This window comes from Bicyclus anynana, chromosome 9, assembly GCF_947172395.1.
Source record: "Bicyclus anynana chromosome 9, ilBicAnyn1.1, whole genome shotgun sequence".
Classification (NCBI taxonomy): domain Eukaryota; kingdom Metazoa; phylum Arthropoda; class Insecta; order Lepidoptera; family Nymphalidae; genus Bicyclus; species Bicyclus anynana.
The window spans coordinates 6179720-6200202 of record NC_069091.1 but is presented as its reverse complement, the minus strand read 5'-3'; the positions used below and the strand labels follow the sequence as shown (position 1 = coordinate 6200202).

The 20483-nt window shown below is 36.2% G+C and overlaps 2 protein-coding genes across 4 annotated transcripts in view; one reads left to right on the top strand and one right to left on the bottom strand.

The window, feature by feature from the left end:
• Window positions 1-48: 48 nt before the first annotated feature.
• LOC112044446 (polycomb protein Sfmbt) lies at window positions 49-16512 on the bottom strand. Of its 2 annotated transcripts, none has more exons than XM_052883404.1 (11): window positions 16099-16512; window positions 15538-15761; window positions 14859-15086; window positions 14397-14569; window positions 13770-13908; window positions 13033-13356; window positions 11624-11775; window positions 10794-10995; window positions 9708-9885; window positions 8606-8844; window positions 49-8185 (listed from the first exon to the last, which is right to left on the bottom strand). In XM_052883404.1, the coding sequence occupies exons 1-11, from the start codon at window positions 16214-16216 to the stop codon at window positions 7805-7807; spliced, it is 2358 nt and encodes a 785-aa protein (XP_052739364.1). In that variant the 5' UTR covers window positions 16217-16512; the 3' UTR covers window positions 49-7804. The 2 variants fall into 2 exon arrangements, with proteins under 2 accessions (XP_052739364.1, XP_052739365.1); XM_052883405.1 differs by having other exon boundaries at window positions 16245-16512.
• A 2032-nt stretch (window positions 16513-18544) lies between these two features.
• The window catches only part of LOC112044407 (protein argonaute-2), a 38913-nt gene continuing 36974 nt past the window's right edge, over window positions 18545-20483 (top strand). Inside the window, exons 1-2 of one of the 2 annotated variants that reach the window (XM_052883402.1) lie at window positions 18545-18702; window positions 19829-19864. In XM_052883402.1, coding sequence (XP_052739362.1) covers window positions 19855-19864 — 10 coding nt within the window. In that variant the 5' untranslated portion in view covers window positions 18545-18702; window positions 19829-19854. Of the gene's footprint in view, window positions 18703-19046; window positions 19188-19828; window positions 19865-20483 lie in introns of those variants that run through there. The other variant, XM_052883403.1, reaches the window with a different exon arrangement.

Genomic DNA, 20483 nt, shown 5'->3' with positions numbered 1-20483 from the left:
TCCAATTTACTGTGATTCTGTAAATAAATTTTATAAATAAAAAACGTGTTTCATTTTATAATTTAAATATTTATTACCAGGACATTCGATAAAAAAAACACTGCACTGGCTATATCTAAAGTAGGGTATTTGTATAAGTCACTAAAAAGGCAATTTCATTATCACCTAATTTATTAAATTAGAGCCGAAAGTCAAACATACAATTCAATTACGATGATTTAGAAAATGTAAAAAGATTGTATTTTATTATACTGTGTATATGTATTTACCTTTTATCAGAATATTTCCGCAATAAATTATTACACTTTAAAGGTAGTTCTGGCTCTTAACTCATATGTGAATATGAAAATCATCAAACTATACAGCATCAATAATTATTTGACTGACTGTGAATGTGTCTGTATGAATTATAAAAGAAATTTGCCAAGACATCTTGAGCATAAGTGTTTACGGGGTTATGCAGGCAATTTTAGAAATCCTGAGGTCATAATATTCTATCTTCACATCAGACCAGGTCACTGAGACCATAACATACATTACATTGATGAGTTCCTTAAAGATAAAAGCGCTTGGAGGCCATTGGATCAGCTTCCACCTTCACACAGGAAATAAAACTATAAGAAATTGTAATTGTTATCAATTGTAAATTATGATACTGTATGACTTTTTCATTTCAAAAGAGCAACTGTTGAGTTTCTTGCCGGTATCTTCTCAGCAGAACCTGCCTTCCGAACCGGTGGTAGAATCTTTACAAATAGTCAACTGACGTGTCAAAAGTGCTTGTAAACTGAGCCTACTTGAAATAAATGATTTTTAATTTGATTTGATTTAACATTGCACCAAATGCACACAACTATGCTTAATTTAGCGGCAGCGAAAGTTTATATTGCTAATTGAATACATTCAAACATTGCATATACAAATATTTCATACTACTAGATATGTCACTAGCGCCTCAAAACTGAGGCTAACAACGGTGGATTTCATTTAGTCGCATAGTAAACAACAAAAGTTATTTAAACAAATAATACCAAAATGTCTACAATGTCGAGCTGTGTGTTCAGAAAGTGTAAAGCACAAAATGGGGATGATGACTAGGTTTGAATATATTGATTTTTATGATACATTCGGGTAAATAAGGTCAATGTTAACTAATTTATACATAAAAAGCAAAGATTGTCTGAATATTTGAAAAATAAATAAGATTATAAAATTTCAAAATCTATTAAATTTTTTTTTATCGTAATTAGATGAAAATTCACACAGTTTTAGCTTCCGTACATTAAATGTGTCATTTTCAATAAATGAACTATAAACATAAACGCACAAATAACAAAGATATTAGTAGGTAATTTTGTTTGAACGCCCATACAAACGTAACGATCACCGCGCCAACGACGTCACTAAATCGTGCCATTTTGTATGGAGCGTTTTTGAGCGATCCGCGGCAGCGCCGCATGTAATGATCACAGATAACCTGTTACTTTTACAAAAATGCTTTGCTATTAGCATACTCTTAATTTATATACAATTAAAAAAAACTGTCATCATCCCTATTGTGCATGTGTGCACACTCAGTGGAGTAGCTAAATTCGGATCACTTTTTGCGGTAATATTGTAGGCCCGTAACATATCTAATAGTATGAAATCGTTGCAAAAATATTGCTAATTGAATACATACTAACATTGCATAAAACAAATTTGAATTATTATAATTACAGCTTTTCTAATAAATTAAATAAATGCGAATGCGAATTTTTGTTACATTTTCTTACTCAACGTAATAGATGTCTTTCTCCTGCAGGCGTAAGATACGGTCCACGTCATATATCGTGAAGAGAAAATGACATAGTCGACCAATAGCGGCCGAGTCGGAAATGGCGCTATTCCTTTCGTCCTATCGCAACGATAGAGCCATATTTTCGAACGCTTCGGTCGATTATGTCATTTTGTTTTTAAGACATTAGTCGACCAATAGCGGCCGAGTCGGAAAGTCATACCGCAACGAAAGAGTCATATTTTGGGCGACTTCGGTAGACTATATGGCATTTTATCTTTATGACATATGTCGTGACGCGCATTATAGGCCTATTGTCGCCGCACACGGGCCACACGCGACAGTAGCACGCGAAGGGGCCACAAAAGAAGCTGAAGCGCGCGACAGCAACTTGCGGCCGGTGGTCGACACTTGTGGTCGGTGGCTTTAACTCATACATGCAGTATCAAAACGCGCGAGTGGAGTGTTGCGGCGTTTTGTGGCCAGTGCGGGCCACAAGAAGCGACCGAATGGCGTGTTGCGGCGTTTTGTGGCCGGTGCGGGCCACAAGAAGCGATGCAGTGACGATTGTAGCGTGTGGCGGCCACCGGCGTCAACCGTGTGCGGCGAGTCCATATAAAATGTATGAAAACTACAGGAAATATGCCGGTAGCGGCGTTTTGTGTGGCCGGTGGCCCGTGTGTGGGAGCCCTTAGAGCTCTAAGCAAAGGTGCCTTAAGTTATAATCTTCCAATCAACGCATTCAACTGAAGCGTTTAGAATTATTTACGAACGGCAAAGACGGTTTTGTGTGTAAATATAAAAATTCATTTTTCATTAATCGTCAAATAATAAAATAACACTACAATAATACATTAAATATGTGATTATGATAAGATGAAATGAAAATAGATTGGTTAGAATTAATGGATGACAGAACAATAATAATAATTATAGCAATATTTTAAGCATACAATAAGAATTGCAAGAACATAGAAAGTAATTTTTATGTAATTGTTGCATAATTTTGTTCATATCACAGATTTATGTTAAGCTAGACGTCGCTTTTTCAAAGTATAAATTCAACCGCGTCTATGTTTGGTCTTAATAATCGAGTGCCATTTAAGGTCGGGTAAATAATAAATAATTTACTATATATCGTAGTTATATCTGAAAAAAAGGACACAAAATAAAATAGGACAGCATGAGCGCTTAATGTGGGCTTATACTAATATATACAGGCAAGTTTAGACAGAGTTTCTAGCTAACCATAAATCCGAGGTTTCCACAATCATATTATGAAGTGGTAAGCAATTTATAAATACGATAATCAAGTTACATGATTTATGATTTTATTACATACGATGCTGATTGTACTATGTCTTATTCTCACCACAGCATATCGGCAGGCCTTTAAGATACTTAACGACATATCTCATGAACAGATACATTGTCGACCAATTATAACGTGGCAGGTAGCAGCGACAGTGATTGTGTCATCATTTTGTGGTAGAGGAAACACCTAGAGTAGGTTCCCGGACTTGTGACCTTGGGTGTAGGTTTAAGGGATCGCTTTAGAATGCATTAACATTCACTCTCCTGCCCAATATGTTTCCAATGCCCACACTAATAAATTTATGATCAGAACATTATTATTACACAAAATCACTAACGTGACTAGCAGCGTGACGGTGTTATCGCTGCCTAACAAATAAATGAACTAAAATAATCAAATACCCTTTTATTTATACTATTACTGTCTTAACGACTTTATGCAAATGCCACCTTTTTATAATAATACAAATAATATAAGTAAATACCACCCGTAATCGAATGAAAGGGAGCGATATTTTAGATACCGGCGCTATTGGTCGCCATTTGTCTTTCTCTCGTCTCGATATATGTCGTTACGCATCTTGGGCCTAATGGATACAAATGGGCGTTTAAAACGAACATCAAATGAACATAGAGACACGACTTAAACTGAATATAAAGTATCACAATTTTTCCATTAACTTTTAAGTCCAGTCAGTCAATATAGACGCATAAGCCTGATAGTTTTTTTGCTTGCACCCAAAACACTTTAGTCTAGAACTTTACTTTGATCACAAGTACCTACTTTTAACTGATTTTGTTGTTTAAGTGTTTTGACTGCAAATCAAATATCTTCGCTAGTAGCCCACGCATGCGTCAACGACACATCTCGTAAAGACACTGTCGACCAATAGCGGCGGAGTATTCTTTTTATTATTCTTTACAAGTAAGTCCTCGACTACAATCACCTGATGGTAAGTAAGTGATGATGTAATCTAAGATGGAAGCGGACTAACTTGTTAGGAGTAGGATGAAAATTTTGTTTTCTACACAACATCGCACCGGAAAGCTACTTTACTGTACGATGTCGTGTAGGGTGATAACAAGCCACGGCCGAAGCCTCCCGCTAGCCAGACCTGGACCACTTAAGTAAACCTCAATCGAACCAGCTGGGGATCGAACCCGAGACCTCCGTCTTGTAAATCCACCGCGCATACCACTGCGCCACGGAGGCCGTCTAAAGTAAAGTATATTTTGATTCCGCTGCTATTGGTCGACATTTGTCTCTGTCGTCTCGAGATAATATGTCGTGATAGTTTACAGGTTAGTTTGCGCCCATTTTTGCTAAAATATCTGCTGACCAAATGTAGTTTTGACCGATTTCCTTAGTTCTACTTTTGACTGTAACATAGACAAAAAATGTCTTTAGCAACTTCTATTTTTACCACTGACTGGACTATAAATACAAATATATTTTTACAGCTTATATCACCTCATTATGTTATGTATGATATTATTTATATACAATGTATAAACAAATGATTCATAGAAATGATGATTTAGTAGTCACATAGAAAATAATTATAGATAATTGTGTCATTAACTTATTATCTGTGGTAACACACCACAGACTATTATGAGGTCACGAATTCTGACTTCTAAAAATTCTTAGTTATTAAATAAATATAGGATTTGCTAAATTGCAAAAAATTAAATGCATCAGCTACCTTATTTTCATTCCACGCGAAGCCTAACCAGTAACAATATAGTAAGAAAAGGAAAAGACGGGAATTATAAAATATGATTTCCATATTGTCTAATGTCATAATTCCACCAAATACGCCGATTTTTTGCGATAAATCATGATTGTCACACAAACTATTAAGAAGAGAGTATTTGCTTATTTTTATTGTAATAAGGAATTTGCATGTAGGTATTATATCAACATTTTTAATTAACTTGTGACACTGCAAACCCATAATAAAAGCTAAAATTTAAATTACTAGGGAAAAAAATTGCTGAAAAACAAACACTTTAAATATTTGACAAAATAAGACAAAATGTATAAGAATTTATAAAAAAAATACTGCCATTTCAGCGCGCATTTTGTGACATATGTTATACCAGCAATTGTATAACATATGTCACAAATATAAATACATACACACTTTTCTATTGATTGCTGGAACTTATTGAAATAAATATTTAATTTATTATAGGACCAGCCCCCCAAGCCAAGTGGCAGGTCACGTGACTTGTCGATAGCAAATGTCATTCCCATAAATGCAAAAAAACTGTAGGTATGAATACATATATCAATAGGAAATACAAAGAAAAATAATATGCACATGCATATTCCCTATTTATGAAAAAAAAAACAAGTCTCCAGTTCAGTAGAATTCTACACACACCAAGTTACAAACCCAGTAGGTACAATCTCCATTTGCGCATTGTCAATGTGTGGAAAATGATTGGGATGATAATTCTAGATAGTAGGGGAGCCGAAGAGGGGATTTTTGCAGTTACTCGAGCGCGGCAGATAAACATAAGGGACTATACTTTGCACGTTTTTCAGTAGCTCCACCAAGTATGACCCCTTAATATTGGTGACTACGTTTAGGGCAACCAAAAAAAAAACTAACTTCAGAAATACTCAACCAGGAGTCAGATTAAGATTTTTTTTTTTTTTTTTTTTTTTTTTTTTTTTTTTTTTTTTTTTTTTATTCTTTACAAGTTAGCCCTTGACTACAATCTCACCTGATGGTAAGTGATGATGCAGTCTAAGATGGAAGCGGGCTAACTTGTTAGGAGGAGGATGAAAATCCACACCCCTTTCGGTTTCTACACGGCATCGTACCGGAACGCTAAATCGCTTGGCGGTACGTCTTTGCCGGTAGGGTGGTAGAATGTTAGGTGGAAGATGATGTAGGCGAGTTGCTAGCTAAAAACTGCACATTTCAAAAATCTGACGATTTGAGCGTAACGTAATGGAATGGAAGGGTTTCAAAGTTACAAAATAAAACCCTTTTACTTTAGTTCTCGCGATTATTTTTTTAATTATTATGAAGGAAATAACCTCCTAACTAGTCACTAAAATTTTCTGTCAATTTCAGTAGGCCAATGTAATAAAAATTGTTTTTAAGGTCTGTAGTTTTTTTTCCACTGCTAAAAGCGAAAAAAGTAAATAACCATTTATTCTTCCTATAAATTAATCTACCAAATGCAATCGGTCCTCCATGACGCTCGAGTAACTGCAAATTTAGCATTCCGGGCTCCCCTACTATAACATTGAACTTGGGTTGTTACCGCAGTCAACTGTGTATCCAGTAGTGTAAAATAATAGTAACAGAATTTATCACACTTCCGTCAGCAAAGAAATATAATACTTACCTAAATTCTACAGTGCATACAATATACATCATCCCCTTTGATTATAAATTTTTAATATAAGGCCTCGTCTTTACTAACCTTTTGAAAATTATACATTTTTGACAAGACCCAATCATGTATGCCTTTACGCTCGTAATCAACATACCACAATTGATATATCTGTACTATATTTGTGATTTTAAATCACAGACAAAGGAGTACACAGACAAAGGGATAGATTCCCTCAAAAAAAAAAATGTAAATAAGCATTTTGTTCAGAGAAAACCTGTTGTTGTCTCTACAGATATATCAATTTATATTATATCTGTAATATATTACGGATAAATGATATATTACAGATATATATCAATTGATATATCTGTAATATATTTGTGATTTTAAACCACAGACAGAAGAGATAACAGACAAGAGATAGATTCCCTCAAAAAAAGAGAACAAGTGTAATGAAACATTTTTATCAGAGACAACGACGGGTTAAACAAGTTTGACATATGTCAATAAGTAGATTTTAAATATAAAATAAACGTAAATCAAAATATTTTAATATGCCAATCACTTGTCTATTTCTTTATCTGTCTTCGTTTAATACCCATTTCACAATACAATATTGAATCTATTAGATTATTGTTATATTAATTCCGGCCGTAAGATAATTTCGTAATTATACATCACATTCGAAATAGCAATCTTTACCACAATCTAAGCATTAGCAGAAGTGATATTATTACTTACAAGTATTTTGCACACAACTATTATATGTATTCTATTATATCATCTACAATGTCTTTTGATATCTACCCTCAGTATAAGATTTGCGCGTTTTTTATTATAGTCATATAAAAATTACAAGTCAAGTAATACTAACCTATATCATCCATAATGATGGTCGTTAGTTCTTACAGTTGTCAGCAAAAGCTTGTAATACAAAAAAAAGGCCAAGCATGAGTCATTCATGAGTAAGTGTTCCATACAAAATTTTTCGTTTTTTTTTTACTTTAATATAAAATATTGTTTAACTTCATGATTCTAGATTAAGGAATAACCTTTTACTTTGATTTTGATTCAAAAATAACAAAATCATATGATTTTTGAATAATTTTTTAGTTTATTTTTAACTTTGGTTTGACACAGTAACAAATAACAAAATGGTTCTAAATTGAGCCCTTTTTTCCTTCTAGACATACAGAACACTAAAATAATGAGACCATTAGGTTCATAATACTTTAACATTATTTTTACCGACTTCAAAAAAAGGAGAAGGTTTCTCAATTCGACCTTATTTTTTTATATACTCATAAAATAACACACAAATCTCAGACCAAAAGCATGAAATACAAACACACACTATTTGAAGCTGGCAAGCATTCTGCACTGGGGCTGTTTGATTTTACACTTTAACTGTTGTATTAGATCGAATATCTTCAAAGAAGGTCCCACTTTCATTTCTAAAAGTTCAATTATTTCATCTTTAGACAGTTGAAGCATCATGTGTCCTGTTATGTGACTGAAGTTGATGCAATATGGCTGACAATCGTTGACTGTGAGGAACTTGGCAACGTCTGAAGTTGTCCAGTTCTCCGGATCCACTGTGTTTAGGACATCTAGGGGAACACTCGTGTTGACTAGTCTGGGTATCACTTTGTCGTCCTCACTCTTTACGGGTAATTCGGGGGACGATGGGTTAATGTTTTGACTCGAATCCTGAGATACGTCTGTTGGTGTGCTCTGTGGGAGAAAGTCTCATTTTACCATGTTGCTCTGTTTAAAGATATTTTTAACAGACTTCAAAAAAAGGTTCGAAATTCGACGCGTATGTTTTTTTTTGTATGTTTGTTATCGCGTAACTTTGCATAGAATAGGCTCTGAAACTACTGAACATATTTGAAATTTTTTTTCACATTTTTTCAAATAAAATTAAAGACAAAAAGCTCCACTGTTGTAAAACTCTAAAGTGCTTCTAGGGCATTTCAGAAGTAGTAGGAATACTACTTCTTCAGGAAGGAGAAGCAAACCTCGAAATTTCGAAAATATTGTTCATGTAGAAACATTTACTTCAGTAGCTGCAGCAAAATCAAAGAAATATTATAATACCAAAATCAGGCATCGCATAATTGACCACAACAGGAATAAGGAAAAACATCTCACCACAACATCCTGGCTGACATCAGTCAGTCGTTCCTCAGGAGGCTCCGGCTCAGGGCTGGTCTTGGGCTCCGTGTCCACTTCCATCTTCACGCTGGGAGGCTGCTCCTCCGAGCGAGGCTCGGCGTCCGCAGACACTTCCGACACGCTGGTGGGAGGGGAGAGGCTCTTCGTGTCACCCATGTCAGAGTTTTGGGAACTCTCCTCTGTTGTGTTTGGTGGTTGTGTGGTCACTTTGGTAGCTGGAAGAGTTGCAGAGAGAAAGGAGTTAAAGAGTTATATGAATACAGTGAGAATCGCCAGAATCTTCAATCCTTCCGACTGTATGCTCATATAGTTATCTAGCTATATATATAAAAATTAATTGCTGTTCGTTAGTCTCGCTAAAACTCGAGAACGGCTGAACGGATTTATCTTATCTCGGTCTTGAAATGTTCGTGGAGGTATAGGGAAGGTTTGAAAGGTAAGAAAAAATAGTATAATTGCCGGGAAAACCATAAAAACAACCCTTTTCTATTTTCCATACAAACGTTTAAGAGTCAAGCGGTAGGGGTAGGGTAGGGGTAGGGCAGGGGTAGGGTAGGGGTAGGGCAGGGTAGGGTAGGAGTAGGGTAGGGTAGGGGTAGAGGTATAGAAGGGTAGAGTAGGGATAGAGAATAAGTGCACTGATGTCAAAACGAAGCTTGACCGGGTCCGCTAGTAATAAATAAAAATACTTTTGCCCAAGTCGTTGTAGTTATTAACATGACACTAACACACACAACTTTTAAAAAAATTTGTCTCTGTATCTGGGCTAATTTTTAAACCATTATAATGGAACTTTTACTAAAAGATAAAGGAGGTTATTAAATACCTTAAAGGCTACTTTTTTAAACTCGGAAAAAATCAAGGCTACCGCGGGATTTATGAAATACAATTTGTGAAATTATCACGGACGCCAGCGTGTAATTTCACAAATTTATATATTGATAGCATACAGAATTACAGACAGAGGTATTTTTCTGTGTCTGTGTGTCTGTGAGGTTGTAGGGGATGATCTTTTGATCTAAAGTCGTCGAGTGGAGCTGTGTAGTGCAGCTAGTCTATGGTTGACACAAGTGCTCACCCTGTCTCCGCTTGCGCCGGTTGGGCCTGACGGGCGGGCGGCGCGCGACTCGCACCGGCGGCTGCAGCGGGCCCTCCAGCCGGTGGCCCACGGCGCGGCACCAGCCCACCGGGTACACGTCCGTGCTGTGCGCCCACAGCCACTGGTCGTACTCGGAGCCCCAGCCGTCGAAATGCACCTGTGTAATGTACATTGTGAAGCTTGTCAGAGGTATACTGAGTCCCTAGGCAGGCTAAAGCCTCAAACACTAAATGTCCTTCGAAGCTTCGCCGAAGTAAAGTTCTGAAGTGAACCGAGTATAGTGTAGCGAGGCGCTTCGTGTTTGAACCTCGGATAGCTTCAAGTCCTTTGACTCGGCTTGCACGTTGCATAAAACGAAGCGAAGTTTGTGCCATCGGGTTGAATTGGCCAGCCACTAGAGCGCCTAAGTCTCTCATTAATCATTGGAATTTAATGTAATCGCAACAATTCGTTAAACATGATGGCTGAATATCGCAACAAATAACTATTAGTTCACAAATGACACACCTGATAATAGGATTATAAAATTTGATGACAACTTTTACCATGATTGATGTTTGGTTAGGGTGAGTTTAGAAATTATGACACAGTTAATAAGAGGATTTTACATAAAAATTCTACAGAATTTAACACTACGCAGTCTTGTCTGCCCCACCCCTAAAGTATTTTTGTAAAGCGCAAACCCGAGCCGGCGACCAGATTAACTGTACTTACGTACTCTGATCCTGCCTCTTCCAACGTTAGCTTCATGCGTACCTTGAGCAGGTCTGCGACAACTCTCGCGACAGTCGCGACGCAGAGCCTGGGGTCCATCAGGTCGCCACACTCGAGTCGCATGCCCGCCACTTCATGCTTACCTTGAACAGGTCTGCGACAATTCTCGCGACAGTCGCGACGCACACGAGCCTGGGGTCCATGAGGTCGGCGCACTCGAGTCGCATGCTTGCCTCTTCATGCTTACCTTGAGCAGGTCTGCGACAACTCTCGCGACAGTCGCGACGCACACGAGCCTGGGGTCCATCAGGTCGGCGCACTCGAGTCGTATGCCCGCCACTTTATGCTTACCTTGAGCAGGTCTGCGACAACTCTCGCGACAGTCGCGACGCACACGAGCCTGGGGTCCATCAGGTCGGCGCACTCGAGTCGCATGCCCGCCACGAAGCCGTGCGAGACCACGTGGCCGCGCGCGATGAACAACGACCTGCTAGCCGCGCGACTACCCGTGCTTGCCAAATAGTCCTCCCAACCGAACTGGTCTGCAGTGAACCTGTAATATTAGCTAACGCTAGTAAGGGCTCATCATCATTATCAACCGATATTTGGCTCACTGATGAACACGAGTCTCCTCTCGGAATGAGAGGAGTCAGGCCAATAGTTCACAACGCTGGCCAATGCGGATTAGCAGACTTCATACATATAGAGAATTAAGAAAATTCTCAGGCATCCAGAATACCTATTGTCAGTTGTTTTCCGGCAATGTTTTTTCTTCACCATTTAAGACACGTGATATTTAATTTCTTAAAATGCACATAACTGAAAAGTTGGAGGTGCAGATTTGAACCTACACCCAGAATCAGAGGTCATATTTACTGGGCTATCACGGCTCACGGGTAGTAACGGATATGGAAATATTCAAGCACAAATCAAAAGTCTCTTCTTAATTAGCCTATGTGACTTCGGATACGAGGTTCGAGTCAGGTTATGAAAATACTGATATATTTTTTCTAAGAAATTTTCAGCCCAGCCCAGAATTACAATCTCGTGACGATATAATAAAGAAACACCATGGACTTTCACTGCAGGACAGAAAGATGTGGTTATTGTTTCCGCGTGTTTTGTGAAAAATTTAATTTTATGACAATTCGCGGGTAGTCAGTAAATAAAAAAATACATACCCAGCAGGCGGAACTAGCGTAATATTGTTCGCTAGTCCAAATCCCACAGGAAATATGCACGGCGACCGTTGGTGGTAACAAAACCAATCAGCACCAGAAGCGTCTGCCGGGTAGCAATCTATCCTGATCATCATATACCCTTCGTTCAATATCTACATGTAAAGAAAGAGAAAATTAGTTAATTTGATACACACTTATATCAATAATTCAAACAAAGTTACTAAAATAAAAAGATAGAAAATAAAAATGGTCTTAACTTCCGTTGAGCCATGTAATGATGCAAGCGGAAAATAATAGAGAAAACAATTTATTGTGTTCCTAAATAAAATATCTATACTTATAATAAATCTGTAGAGAGGTCAATTCTGTACATGAACTATATTTCCAAAATAACTGTCAGGGGGTGATTAGTGATCAATATTGATGCCAAAAATGCAATTAGTAAAATTTTTGTCTGTCTGTCTGTATGTTCGTTATAGAAACAAAAACTACTCGACGGATTTTAACAAAACTTGGTACAAATATTCTTCATACTCGTGGGCAGATTATAGTATACTTTTCATCACGCTACGATTGAAAGGAGCAGAGCAGTGAAGGGAAATGTTGGGAAAAATGGAGATGTTACTCCATTTTTATTTAAATTGAAAGTTTACATCGACTTCCACGCGGGCGAAGTCGTGGGCGTCCGTTAGTATTACATAAATAATACACTAATCAATGTGAAATACATAAAATAAACAGGTACATTAAATGGATATCACACAGAAATATATATAAAGGGTCTATAGGACATCCTATGCCTATACCTTGAGTAGTAGGTATTTATTAGACTGGGAATCTTACCCTGTTGCAGCAGGAGTAAAATGTTTTTAAGAATCTTTTAAACTAGGCTTTAGACCAGTGATTCCCAAAGTGGTCTATATCGACCCCTAGGGGCCTATGACAACCTGCAAGGGGTCTACGTCAGCGAAAAAAAATTTCGGGTTCCATGAAATTAAAATGGGGGTCCACGATAGTGGATCTTAACACATACACTGATAGCATCTATTTACTTACATCATAATATGTTATATCTTTATTATTAAAGCATCAGGTTCATCCTTCTCACTAAAATATTGACTTATTGCTAATGTTATTTTATTTATAGTTTATTTTATGTTTATTTAATGTTACATATATTTTACATAACAGATACAAAATTTGATATTGAGTAGTTTGAATTTAAATTCAATTAATAAATGTATAAATTAACACGTGTTTTTATTTTAAGTTTTTAATACTAAACTTCACTACAGTTAGAAATTTACAGGAAATCAATATCAGGTAAGTAGGGGGTCTACCCAACACGGAAAAACATGGCAAGGGGTCTACGACACAAAAAAGTTTGGGGAACTCTGCTTTAGACTTACTTGCATCACAGTTGCAGCACACACAGCTGACAAATTCAAGGGGTCTATCGCCTCCAATTTCATCCCCTCTGCAAACAATGGGGGTTCATTTGTAGGGTACTTGTAAAACATATCTGCTGTGGTATCATTCGCCAATAGTCTCCCAGCTGCGACTCTTTGGCAGTAGCTATGGGGTGCATCTAGGGGATGACCCACCCTGAACGCCCAGCCCACAGGGTGAATGAGGGGTGAATCCTCATGACACCAGAAGCCATTGTCTTCCGGTGAGCTATCATAGTATTTCACGTGTAATCGTTTGCCTATTATCTCACATACACTCGCTACCTGTAATTAAAGAAAAGAGATTACAATATACTTGATTAACCAGATTTAATTGTTATTTTGGGTAATCGGGCATTTAACAATTACAGACGCGCGCTTTACTAATTTGTGAAAATATAAAAATTATTACACGCGCTTTTTATTTTTGCTGTATTGTTATTATCAGAAAATTTCAAGCAGTGATGAATTTATTAATTCAATACCGCCAGTAGACAGCAGAAAAAGGCTATTCTAAGCCTCGTGCCCGAAAAATCGCCTGATAGATACTTTCATAATTTCAACATAAGAAAATCAAGCAAAGATGCAAATTCGTTTTCAGAAAGTGTATTTTTTTAGTAAAAATGGTGCCAGTTTCAACATGTCTATTGCACATATTAATCTTTTCTTTCAGATATTATTTTCGATTATTGACATACCTTAACTTGTGATATCCTATTTTTATCAACGACTTCCATAACAGAACCAATAGAAAACCTTGAAGCTAGACTGTCGTGTAACTTTGAATAGAAATTTGCAGGCAATGTTCGTGCACCAGTTAGTTGTTTCACAAGGAATCTGAAAAAAAGTTGTAACTTAGTAATTAACACAAAAAAGTGTATCTTATATGCAAAACTATAAACTAACTCAGAACTCGGCAGACCCGGTCTAGCTTTGCTTTCACATAAGTGCACTTCTTCGCTACCCCTACCCCTAAAAAATAAAACTCAGTAAAAAATCCCAAAATACTTCATCATCATAATTAGCAACCCATATTCAGCTCACTGTGAGCACGAGTCTCCTCTCAGAATGAGAAGGGTTAGGCCAATAGTACACCACGCTAGCCCAATGCAGATTTTCAGACTTCTCACATTTAGAGAATTGAGAAAATTCTCAGGTATGCAGGTTTGCCCACAATGTTTCCTACACCGTTTGAGACATGTGATATTAAATTTCTTGAAATGCACATAACTGAAAAGTAGGAGGCGCATGCTCCAGACCGGATTCGAACTTACGCTCTCCCAATCAATATCAGAGGTCCACTGGGCTATAAAAATAATACTCACTTTTTCCAATCTGTATATTTGTCTTCTATACTTCTGGGTGGTATGAGCGGTTTGCCGCGGGTTGCGCACCAGCCAACTGGGTGCACTTCAGAACAACAGAGGTTCACCCAAAAATCCTTGGAGTCGTCGCTCCCAAAGCCCTCATACCGTAATAGACCCATGTAACCTTTTACCTGCATAGTTAAATATATATAAACTGTATTTAATTGACTCTTTGATCCAGCAATTAGCTTATGTGTATCACAAGGTTATGGGTTGAGCTATAAAATAATGCAATTTTTATACCAAGAAATTATCTATAAAAATTCTCGTCACACATTATAAAACAAATGTTGATACTAAAACTGCAACCATTATACAATATAAATATTACCATACCACATACAAAAAAATAGTATAAGGCATTAATGACTACTATACTATAATAAAAGAAAAATACAATTTAGCCAAAAAAATACCAACTTTTAAAACAGTAGCCACCCAGAAGTAATCGCTCAATTTTTGTGAATAATTCTCACAGTCTGTGTTTTTCACTTCAACTTTCATGCCTTCGAAAGTATTATCCCACATTTCATGTAATGGAGCATGCTTGAACAAGCTGACCGGTGCTGCGAGAAAGTCGCAGCCGAAAAGCTCATCCTTCCATTCATAACTGTTTGCTACTTGAGCAGTTTGCTTTATAGGTCCCGCCTGCGAATGAGACAAATATTTTAGAATTCCATCAGGTGGAGGGTCCATTGTGTGACTAATATCTTATCATTCCATAGATTCATAGTATGTTATACACTTAGGTTAAGATGGTAGAAAGGGAAATGTATGGTATAGATCTTAAAATAGTGACATCCTCTGGATTTTATGTTTTTCATATATGTATCTATTAACAAAGTCCAATCAGGTCCAGAACCTAGGATTGAATAGGGCTTACTAGAGGAATTTGTCATTATGCCTGCTTTCAGGAAGTTAATTTGTTTTTTAATCGCAACAGTTCATTCATCAAATCTAGGCCCACCAATGTACAAATAACGGTCAGTCTCTTTTGCATAAACATTGGTATAGAAAAAACATAGGGAACAAAATAATAATATAATTAATTAGTTAATTACCGATAACATAAAATGACATGAAAGTTAGTAAATATTACCTGCAATTCATTAAAAGTAGCCTGCCAGTGCTGCAATTGAGGCAACGGCTCTAATGGGATGAGCCCTTCCATGTGTTCGGCACCCTCCATCAGCTTGAACCTCCAGTCGCAATAGCGTCGTTTTGCGTTACTTCTACTACTGTTGCATCGCAGGGAACATAACTTATTATTGCGTGGATAGAACTGACTGCGTCTACCGACTCTGCCGCAGTATTCACATATTGCTGTAAAACAAACAAAACAAAATGGGTCATTTGCCTCATGCAGTTCCTATACTTCTTTTAGATCTCTCATTATGTTATCTTATATTATACTCTCTGCCTTTGATTCGGAAGGCGTAGGTTCAATTCTGGTCCTGAAGGTGAAGGAAAAACATTGTGAGGACCACTAGAGAGCCACGTTTTAAGTGTCTTACGCTATATTTTATCCCTGTATTCTCTAGAGCGCAGGAACTACGCGGGCTAATAAATAATACAACTTTGATAAACCCTTATACGTTTCAGTTGCTACTTTGTTTCTTAAATATTTAATACAACTTTGGAACCCTTAAAAGTCACTTACCAAAACTATCTTTTTCTAATGGAATTATAGATAGATCGTCAATGATATTTGTTTCATCAGATATATCGGGTATAATTTGTTTTGATGATGCCTCATTACCGGTATTGCAAAAAGCCATATTTATAATCCTCCAAGTAAATACTGACCACCGTGGTTGTAAACACTACAATATTCATGACTTCACTTTAGGTGTTGATTCAAAAATTCTGTCACCAAATTTTACTCTCTTCTGTTTAGTAAATTTACTTATTTTATTTAACACGTGTAGTATCTAAATAATTAACGCTATTCACATACAATGTTTAATTATTGTTTTTATTACAAATACCTATTTTTTAAATGACAAATGCGCTAAATCAAAACTCAAAAGTGATAACGCCAGTCGCCTCGCCACCGTAGCCATAGACCAATTATTATTATTTGATCTGGGGACAGTGTTACCAACTCTCCAAAATATTTATCCCTAAAGTTGGTGTCAAAAACCCCTAAAATCGCCTTAATTATTGAGTTGTCCCCCTAAAAAATACAAAATTCATAATAATTTAGAAATAATATACTGTCATATGTTTCAAAAGTCTATATTTAATACAGACAAAATACTACGTCTTTATCTGAAGATTCAGATTTTTTGAAATCATACTTGTTGACAATGAATAAATTTACCAATTTTTGGAGTTTATTGGAGTTTACTCCTTAAGAATCGATTTTTTATATATAAGGCGCCCGGTATGAGAAAAATCCGAGGGGTAAAACCAACTGAACTAACGAAAAAGTGTCACGTTTTTGGTGCGCACCTTTAGTGCGCAACTTTCTAATTTAGCTGTTAGTGTATTGAGACGTACATAGAGTATGCTGTATAGGCGACTATACCTATATACTATATGTTATTGGGCTTGTTTGTTTAATGATTATATCATTGTAAGAGTAAAATATATAATGTGAAGTATATTATAAAGTCTATTAGTTATTTTACAATTCTATACATTTAGTCTTCTTTAACATAAGTATTACTAAAGCCCTACTCGATGTGCACTGTTTACCAACAAAAAAAAGTGTGTATGTTAAAAAAAACAAAAAGTTAGCTCGAAGCACGTCTCAATACTCGCGCCTTATAAGTGAAAGGTGCGCAACCGAGGTGCAGCAGGCCGCGGCGTGCGCACCCGCCTACAGCGTGCACATGGGTGCGATGTGCAAGTTGTTGGCGGCACAGCGCACGGTGAAAGGTGCGCAGAATAGGTTGCGCACAAAAAACGTAACGCATGTCATTTCATAACTTATTGGAGTTTACTCCTTAACAATCGATTTTTCATTTATACCCCTCGGTACGTTTTTTGTGCGCAATCTATTCTGCGCACCTTTCACCGTACGTAGCCGCCATAGCGTGCACATGCCTAGCGCGTCCGCACGCACGTGCACGCTGTTGGCGGGCGCGCACGCAGCGCTGCACCTCGGTTGCGCACCTTTCACTTTTTAGGCGTTGCTATTGAAAAGAGTAAACTCCATTCGTGCGACGGAGCTGACACACTTTTTTTTTATTCGATGAAAATTGCCTCCAATTGCCTCAGAGTGGTTGTAGAATAACGTATTATATGTCGTTATAAGTCGCTAGACCAAGAAAGAAATATTAAAATTATCATCAATTTAAAAATAATAAAGAATCAAAAATCCCTGAAAATACCCCTAAAAATTTCAGACCCCTAAAAAAATCCCATTTCACTTATTTGCCCCCTAAATCTGGGGGGAAAACCCCTAAGTTGGGAACCCTGTCTGGGGACTGGGTTGATCGCGATGATTAGGGATGGCGATTCTTTTGAAAAAAGATCGATTCGTGAATCGAATCAAATCGGAACCTAATTAATCGATTCACAAAAAATGGAGGCTTAAAAGATCGATTCCTCAAAAATCGTTTTTTTTTTTTAATTTTTATGAAAAACAAAATACATAATCAAACATAACATAACGTAACCTGATAAAATTTAAGATACGTATATAACGGTAACGAAAACTGAAAAATCAATTCACAAAGAACTTTTACTTTTTGGCCGAAAATATCGAATGTCGATCGATTTTCAAGTGTGAAATATCGATTCACTGGATCGATTCAGTACTACATATCGATTCAAAAGATCGATTTATTTGGCTCGAAAAATCGATTCTTGGGCGGTAAATCCAAAAATTATTCGTACTCGACTAGTCCAAAATAGGCTTAAATACTTTATAATCTGTGTAATAAAGTAATATGTAAATTAAAAAAAATGTCCTCTCTGTCTATACACTAGTCGATTATCTTTGAATTTAGAAACAATTTATTCGAACATTTTTCAGATTTTAATCGGCATTATATACTCTTCTTATATTTCCTGTTTTTAGTGCCAACAAGTTAGGCTCAAAAGGATTAGAATCCAGAATAAGAAGCCAGTAAATACTTCATTTATTTTATCTGTGGTGTTGAATGTTGATCGATCCGAAATTCATTTGACGTTTGTTGTGATCCGAAATTCCGAAGATTTTCGATCACAACACAACACAAGCAGATATAGTAATCAGAAAAAACTTTTTACTCAGCAAAATCAGAATATTAAGAGCCGTATATTGTGTTTGAAGGTATGTAGATAGTTGAATTTATAATAAAACTCTTCTATATTGGGCAAGCTAGTCTTCTAACAACTTTCACAATAGGTTGTTGGTAAGATCAAATATCAAAGGACATATTGTAACAAAAATCAATACACTATTTATGAGATCTAACTTTATATTTATGTTCTTAAACTCGTTTATTTATAGAATTTGTTAAATCAGGCCAACAATATTCTTAAAAAAATAGTTAGTCTGTTTTTTTAAGAATATTGAATATTTACTAACAAAAATATAATATCACATTTTTGTCTCTGGTCCGTGAAGTACCTTGTTTGATAGTTAAATATTCTAAATGCGATTGTAGGTAGGTAGGGTAGCGGTACCGGTAGGGCAATTGTCATTGTCATAAATTACTTACAAATACAATTACAACATACATGTATCAAGGTGTCTCGCTGGATAGAATCTATTACTACTCATTATAAAAAATACCCATTACATCTTAATATTTGGTAAGCTTACCAATGCATAATTAATTATTTTTAAATAACTATGTGAAAATCTATATAATAGATTATATATAAATGTATTGTGTTTTATTACATTGTATTTCATCATATTTTACTCATGTTTTCTAAACATCATATTCAACATTTATGCAATAATTGGCATTCAAACAAGTTCTTTTATATTTTTTGCATTCATTTATTCATAATCAACCCATATTTGGCTCACTCCTGAACATGAGTCTCCTCTCAGAATAAGAGGTGTTAGGCCAATAGTCTACCACGCTGGCCCAATGTGGATTGGCAGACATCTCAAACATAGAGAATTATGAAAATTCTTAGGTATGCAGGTTTCCTTAGGATGTTTTTTCTTCAACATTTTGGACACTCAATCTTTAATTTATTAAAAGGCATATAACTGAAAAGTTGGAGGTGCATGTCCTGGACCGGATTTGAACCTACGCCCTCCAGAAACGGAGGCAGAGGTAATCCACTGGGCTATCAAGGCTGATCTGTCACATATGCACTCACTATTCTCATAAATTAACCTAAATAAGTAAAGTATTTATGTACTCATGCATACATGCACAGCATGGCAGCAGATATAATTACTAAATATTTAAAATCTTTTTTTGTTTTTGTTTCAGAATTTGTCTATTAACAGCTAATCAAAATGCCTAGAGGTAAGTTTGTATAATTAATTATTAAACTTTTATAAAATATTCCAGCTCTAGAAAAACTTATTGTTAGTGATCTACTTATATAATTTAATTAGATCACAAATAATAAATTTTTTATTGTTTCTATGGTCATTTCAGTCAACAGTCTTATTGTAGCAAATAGCTTCGACAAACACCTTCAGGAGCTTTTGCTTGAATGTTGAATCAAGGATTAGATACAGAAGGCAATGACTTTTGAGATGGCGCGTATTGTGCCTAAATCCTAATACCATATTATACTACTAGTAATTTTAATTGTATATTCTTTTATAGTTTTAAATTGTAGATTTATTAACTGAGGTTGTAAACAAACGTCACTGTTAAATTAAAAATTACTTTGGTTAACAATTTTGTAATGTTTGCAAGACGGTGCTGTCACACTACAAAGCTCCTCATATCAGAACTGTCGTGAGTTAAATTCAAAATTCAAATTCAAAATTCATTTATTTCAAGTAGGCTCAGTTTACAAGCACTTTTGACACGTCAGTTGACTATTTGTAAAGATTCTACCACCGGTTCGGAAGGCAGGTTCTGCTGAGAAGATACCGGCAAGAAACTCAACAGTTGCTCTTTTGAAAAAGTC

Excerpts from the sequence above, each read along its gene's own strand:
- LOC112044446 (XM_052883404.1), bottom strand. The coding sequence starts at position 16,216 with ATGGCTTTTTGCAATACCGGTAATGAGGCATCATCAAAACAAATTATA. Across the intron at positions 15,087-15,537 it reads CTACTTTTAATGAATTGCAG|GCGGGACCTATAAAGCAAAC; the intron begins GTAATATTTACT and ends TCTCATTCGCAG. Across the intron at positions 14,570-14,858 it reads GGGTGGCTACTGTTTTAAAA|GTAAAAGGTTACATGGGTCT; the intron begins GTTGGTATTTTT and ends TTAACTATGCAG.